Genomic DNA, 6,918 nt, shown 5'->3' with positions numbered 1-6,918 from the left:
AGCCACGGCAGCCCTTGGGCCGTCTTCACGCGCGTACGCTTTCTGCACACGGACTTGCCGGATCGATCCGTACCGACCCGGTCTGCCATCACGAAGACCTTCCACGAATACGCCTGTCGCACGCTACGATGTACATCTGGTCGTTTTTCTCAATCTCGCCGAGAACCACACCGTAGCCGGTTGTATCTCAATTCGATACTTTCTTGGGATCAACAACCGCGACCTCAAATCGAACCTTGTTCTTGATACCATTTGTTATAATAAATTCGAGGTTACCGTTGATCTACCGAGGATCAAGTAATCACACGAGCACGACACCGAGATTTGTTAACGAGATTCACCTATATGGCTACATCCCGAGGCCTGACTATGGGCACTCCTCCCCATGACACCACTACAATACTGCACCCGGTCGCCCTGGACGCTGGCACATGCCACCGGCTTCCCCTGCGTTCTTGTGCTATTATGTTGGCATAGTTTACGTCGTGTGTCTACCCCCGCATTATATGAGAGGCCTAGGATACAAATGTCATACTTAGACACAACTCTATATCCTATCTAAACACAATACAACTCAGAGTTATTATAACCTACCTTGTATACAATATTCGACACAACTCTAACAGCCTGGATACATATTGATCACGGGGAGGAACCATGATTGGATGAATGGCCGGAATGGCTGCACAAGCATCACCATGGGCAGGTTCCCAGTTGCCATGACCGGCGGAGCCCCAAAGAACGGGGCAGTGCTTGTTGGAGAGAGCATGAAATATGGCATCAGTGTGATAACAAGACGCTTCAGTGTTTTTTATTATTCAACCAAAGACAATGAGGCCGAAACCTGTAATATCTGTTGTTGTTTTTTAAAAGAAGGATGACCCCCGGCCTCTGTATCTGGGAGATGCATGCGGCCATTTTATTGATTATACTTGAGGAAATTACAAAGTAGAACAAAGATATGCCTGAACCCACCATCTTGGCAATCTGTCGCTACTCCTATCCATATGATGAAGGGGTGCAAGCTGGGCCACATACCCAGACCTTTCACCTAAGCCTAACATCTAAAGCCGGAAGCCCGACCGAGCCATCTGCCAGGTCCGGGGCACAAACCGGTCCGACGCACTCACATGTGTCGTCGCCGCCATCTTTCACTGGTCCATCTTCAAAGCAAATTGAGGTGTCAACTTTGGCAGGTCCTCCGCCATCGATGCCGCCACGACGTCAAACGACGACCTCCACCTACGCGAGCCTTGCAATATCTGTTACCTTGAAACTTTTGCAAGCTAGCTTGATGCGAGTTCAACGGCAAAGGGCGAGGCCATACTTGGGACATAACTGGTGCTCCACGCATACCATCCTTCAATAGAAAAACAAATAACATATTAGACAGAATAAGTAAGAAGAAAATTTGTGTTCAGGTTCAGGTTATTTTGTTGTGTGCAATTTTCTGTGGAGAAACGACAAATATTACGACATTGGGTTAAAATGGCAGGTTTTTTCCATTTCGATGATTTTGGCCAGGAAAGAGCTTTTCGCACAAGGGTTCTGAATATGGTTATTATTTTCTTTCAACACCCAAAGGATCCAAGGAGGAATGCAATAGTTTGTATGCAAATTTCATAAGAAGGCAAACATAAATCTTCCACTTTTTCAAGTACCTTGTAAACAAATACCAAGGTTTTAGTACATCAATCTTTAGACATTTTCGGCTTACAAACGTTGAGGCACTTTTGCTATGGTTCATTATGCAAAAAAGAAAACCAACATCTATTTTGTACGAGTCCTTTTGAATTTCCTGCTGTGGTCAACTTCTTCCTCTTCATGATTCCCCTCCAGTGGCAGTGGTCGGCAACGTGTCATGAAGTGCTCATTGGTCTCGAGGATGGCGGCCAACACTTCTTTGGACGACATAAATTCCACGCACGCATCCTTGAGTCGATTACAGTGGTGCTGATTCGCGAGCGCGTACGTGCTCATAACGGTCGATGCATCCATAATTTTGCACAGCTCATCTTCACACATGAGCTTCAGCCTCTCCAGCCCATACATGTCTGCCGCGACCATCAGGTGCTGCATCGCCGCGACGCTGTAGCCTCCTTCGTCGTCGGCGGGTGGCAGCGGCAGCGAGTCTTTGTAGATGTAGTGAAGCATCATCTGGAAGATGTCCGGCTCAACGTCGATGACCTTGACGCGCGGCATGTCGTCCTTCTCCGCCATGGGGCCATAGAACTGAGCTCCGAAGACCGGCGACCGCGCGGCCAGAAAGGACCTGTGCCCGCGGAACTCCTGGCTACCCACGAGGAACGTGACGTCGGCGCCTCTCCCGTCCTCGAGCATGCTCTCGAGTTGGCTGGAGAGTAGGCTGGGCACTGTGGGCAGCTGCAGAGGCGGTGACTCGTCCGTGTCCGTGACGACGGTGAGGACACACCGTACCGTGAAGCAGCCGTCCCCCAGTTGCGATAGTCATCCCAGCTTGGCCTTGTCCACGAATCCGTGATGGCCCCATGTCTTGTAATCGCGCGGAGAGAAGACGCGCTTCATCGAATCGAAGCTGGCTACGTTTACCTGGCTCCTTTTCTCTAGGATGCTCAGCGTGAACTTGGCGGTCACATCCGCGTCTTTGCTGTCAAAGTAACAGTGCACAAACGCTGCAGCGTGGCCATGAAAGTTCTCGACTCCGTCTGGGTAGAAGCTGATCATCCACTTGTAGCCGCCGACTTCGAGGACGGACGAAGTAAGGGGCTCGCCGACACCGATGCCAACGAGCCCCAGATAATCGGTCACCTCCAAATTGAGCGTACCGGTGTGCTCCCTGACCGTGACACATCTCGACGTGATCTCCGGTGAGGTCGAGCTGCTGTTAGCCATGGCCGGCAGCGGTGGAGAACACACGGGGAGTTAACTCGATCGTCTTGATGAACTAGAAAAGAAAAAGAATTTGCACGCGCGTACGTATCGTACCGTACCTAGGCGGCTTATATAAAAGAGAAAGGGATCCGAAGAAAGGAGTAAATCCTCAAGGAGTCCCGATGGGGAGAAGGATTTGCACGCGTATATGTGGGCGTCCGACTTTGGAGAGGAATCGAAGAAAGGAAACGCTAGCGCTCACCCTACGGATCAAGGTGCGCTCGTGGACCGCCTCCTCGCCCTTGCATCTTCTTTCGATCGAACGGCCCACAGCAACCCTGCGGATCAAGGGAAGTAGTCGATCGAGCCGACGACGCTTATGATCTGCAGGGAAGGCACGAAGGTTAGGGAAGGTTCTTGTTGCAATTGCAAGAGGGGTCTTGTTGCAATGGTGACGGACAAGGCTGAGAGCCAGAGAGCCTTCTTTGCAACAGGGTCCATGTTGCAATGGTGACGTTGACGACCGCGAGTCGGAGATGCTTCTACAACAAGGGTCCTGTTGCAATTGCAACAAAGGTCTTGTTGCAATGGGGGACAAAGAGAAGAGGGGTCGTAGAGTGAGTATCATAGATCGGACGGCTCACCAACCCGGCCGATGAAAGATCAGTCAGCCGACGCGTAGCATGACCAATAACAAAATGCGGGGCAATTTAGTTCATATAATGTTCTTCACATAATTCACGTTGTTTTCACCCATTGCGGAGTACATTTTATCAATGAAAGATATTTTGCAAATCCTTCTATTGTTGAAGCTGCAAATAAAATCTGTGATACAGGGAGACACAGTAACTTGCCTTTCTTCCAAAGTAAAGTAGGTCTATTTGACGTAGATCTCTTTTTTCTGTCAAACCTCATTGCAAATACTCCCTCCGTTTAAAAATAGATGACCCAACTTTGTACTTTAGTACAAAGTAAGTACAAAGTTGGGTCATCTATTTTGGAACGGAGGAAGTACTAGAAAAGACAAATTGGCTATAGCAGGTATGTGCATTCTGACAAACTAGCCTTGCAAATAGTAACGGCAAATTGGCTATAACTGGTATAATGCACATGAGCATAATATTGACCCCAACGAGTAAACAACTTCTCGCTCAACGAAGAAAACAGGCTACTGTTTGTTTTCAGGGAAAAAAAAGGTGAAATAAAAAATGTTCACAGAAATCTAAAAATATTCATGAATTTCAAAAAATCTTCCTGAATTTGGGAAAAATCACAAATTTTAAAAATGTTCATGAATTTGAAAAAACACAAATTTGCAAAATGTACATGAATTAAAAAAAGGTTTGTGGAATAAAAATGTTCATGAATACCGGACATGACCATATGAAAACAATTCTAAAAATTTAACTTGTGACTACATGCATGACTTGATCCCCCTCTCTCCTCCCCCTTTCCGACAAAAAAAAGACAAGCATAACTTGATGAGGTGGCATGGTTTCTATGAATATATTAATGTAAAATTGTAACTTATGTGTATATGCATGACTTGAGGATGTCACACAATTTAGACCGGACAATTATAAAAAAGTGAGATTATGTGAAAGGACGTGGAGAGAAATGTAATAGTGTAGGGTAGTTATTTAGATATAAAAGATTCAGGAAAGGGTGTAGTAATTTGATTATTATTTTCTTTCAGCGCCTAAAGGATCTAAGAAGTGCAAATTCCATAAGAAAGGTAACATGTTGATTTTCAAGGGTGTTTCGAACAAATTCCAAGGTTTTAATAATTCCTAAAGCATCAAATAGTTTTGGCTTACAAACATTGTCCAGCGTGATAAAGGCACTTGGCACTGGCACAAAAATGTCGTTTATGTTTATCAGAAAGAAAATCAACATCAATATTGTGTACGTGTCCTTTTGAATTCCTTGCTTTGATCAAGTTCCTCGTCTTCACGGCCACCTTTGTCTGTCCCAAAGAAGACTCCTCCGTCCAATGATGGATTGATGGTGGTCGGCAACTCGTCACGAAGTGCTCCTTGAACCCGGCGGTCTCCAGGACGGTGCCCAACACTTTTTTTGACGCTTCGGAGTTTGGTCCAAGGCTGGGGGGGGGGGGGGGGGGGGGGGGGGGGGTGCCCCTTTTCAGTTGCCTAACATATAGCTAAAGCGAAGAAAGAGATGCAAATTTCATAAGAAAGGCTTGATTTTCGAGGTTTTTTCGACCAAATTCCAAGGTTTTAATAATACCCAAAGCATCAAATGTTTGGCTTACAAACATTGTCCGGCGCAATAAAGGCACTTAGCGATGGCACAAAAATGCCGTCCATGCAGAAAGAAAACTCATCATCAATATTTTGTACGTGTCCTTTTGAATTTCTTGCTCTGATCAAGTTCCTCGTCTTCATCACGGCCACCTTTTGTCCCCAAGACTCCCTCCAATGCTAGTGGTCGGCAACACGTCGAGATGAAGCGCTCCTTGAACTCCAGGACGGTGCCCAACACTTTCTTTGACGGCCTAAGCTCTAAGCGCACCCCATCCTTAGGTCGGATACAACTGCGTTGATTGGTCGGCACGTACGTGGTCACCACGGCCTCCTCGTCGATCCTTCTGCACAGCTCCTCTTCACACATGAGTTTCAACTTTTCCGGCCCATACTTGCCTGCGGCGACCAGCAGGGCTCCATCACCATGGCGTCATACCCACCTTCGTCGCGGCACACCGGTAGCGAGCCCGTGTAGACGTAGTGAAGGAGCATCTGGAAGATGGCCGGCTCCACGCCGACGACCTCGACGACGCGCCGCGTGCCCTTCTTCGGCATGGGGCCAAAGAGCTGTGCTCCGAAGACCGGCGACCGCGCGGCCAGGAGGAACCGGTGCGCGCGAAACTCCCGACCGCCCACGCGGAACGTGACGTCGGCGCCTGTCCCCTCGCTGAGCATGCGCTCGAGGCCGGGCAGCTCCGGTGGCGGCGGAGACACGGCCCTGTCCCTGACGACGGTGAGGACGCACCGTATCGTGAAGCGGCCGTCTCCGAGTTCGTCCAGCTTGGACTTGGCGACGAATTTGAGGAAGCCCTGGCTTGTTCTCCGGCGGTGTTCCGGGGTGAAGACGCGCTCCGGCGTGTCGCGGCGGACTAGCGGTGGCTGGCCCTCGTTCCCCGGCACGCTCAGCGTGAACTTGGCCCTCACCTCCTTGGCTGGGCCGAGATAACGCAGGTAGGAGGAGGCGTGGCCGTCCTCGTCGTCCGGGTAGAAGGCGATCTGCCAGTCGTGGCCGCCGAAGCTGAAGACGGGCCAAGTGACGCGCGCGTGGAAGCCCGCGTCCTTGAGCTGCAGGTAGTTGGTCACCTCGAAGCTGAACGTCCTGGTGACGTGCTCTATGATGCGTCTCGATGTGGACGACGCGCCCATCGTGACCGGCAGCGGCGACGTGATCTTCATCTTCGTGGCCGGCAGCGGCGGCGTCATCTTCGTGACCGGCGGCGGCAGCGAGTGGACGTGCATAGGCATTCCCATCCCACCCACAGTTGGCCCAGCCTCGAGCACTTCCGGCAACGACGACGAGGAAGCAAAGCAAGCTTTGATGACTGCTCCGGCGAGATACACGCACGTACACCACGGCTGCTCGATTTGCACGCAACCAGATCGATTATTATTGGCCACTAATAGGCGCCGGCGCGCCGGCCGAAAATTTCGGCCGGTCCCACATGGGTCACACGATCTAGCTTTTCTAAACCGTATGATTCCTTCGTCAAGCTTTCAGAAAACGCTGCAGCAAAGGAAAAAGCAGAGGAGAAAAAAGAAGGGGAAAAAGACCAGCACCCCGCTCGTCCTTGGCCGCCGACGACCCGTGCTCGCAGAACCTTGCCCGTTTGCCTCGCCGCAGACTCCCACCGCCGATGCTCGCCGCCGTCGCTCGCAACAAAAAGGCCGTTGACCGTAGCAGCTTTTTCTCTTGCCTCTGTGTTGCATCCATGGTAGCTTCGCGGCGCCGACCGCGACACCGTCCCTCGCCGGTGCTGCCCACCGCCGTTGCAGCATCAATGGCGACGGCGGTGTCGCTTCCAGA

At 50.4% G+C, this 6,918-nt stretch overlaps 1 protein-coding gene and 1 pseudogene across 1 annotated transcript; both read right to left on the bottom strand.

Moving 5' to 3' along the window:
- Positions 1-1,770: 1,770 nt before the first annotated feature.
- On the bottom strand, positions 1,771-3,074 carry LOC109764861 (BTB/POZ and MATH domain-containing protein 1-like; annotated as a pseudogene).
- Positions 3,075-5,196: 2,122 nt separating this feature from the next.
- LOC109764859 (BTB/POZ and MATH domain-containing protein 2-like) lies at positions 5,197-6,317 on the bottom strand. Its single transcript, XM_073509629.1, has 2 exons — positions 5,555-6,317; positions 5,197-5,510 (listed from the first exon to the last, which is right to left on the bottom strand). The coding sequence occupies exons 1-2, from the start codon at positions 6,315-6,317 to the stop codon at positions 5,197-5,199; spliced, it is 1,077 nt and encodes a 358-aa protein (XP_073365730.1).
- Positions 6,318-6,918: the final 601 nt, after the last annotated feature.

Source organism: Aegilops tauschii, chromosome 2, assembly GCF_002575655.3.
Source record: "Aegilops tauschii subsp. strangulata cultivar AL8/78 chromosome 2, Aet v6.0, whole genome shotgun sequence".
In the NCBI taxonomy this organism is placed as follows: Eukaryota; Viridiplantae; Streptophyta; class Magnoliopsida; order Poales; family Poaceae; genus Aegilops; species Aegilops tauschii.
The sequence above is the reverse complement of the archived record's forward strand: the minus strand, read 5'-3'. Positions and strand labels throughout refer to the sequence as shown.

What these genes read in the sequence shown, in the direction of transcription:
- LOC109764859 (XM_073509629.1), bottom strand. Translation starts at nt 6,317, where the DNA reads ATGACGCCGCCGCTGCCGGCCACGAAGATGAAGATCACGTCGCCGCTG. An exon ending in ACCGGTGTGCCGCGACGAAG is followed by an intron (nt 5,511 to 5,554) that starts GTGGGTATGACG and finishes TGGTCGCCGCAG; the next exon opens with GCAAGTATGGGCCGGAAAAG.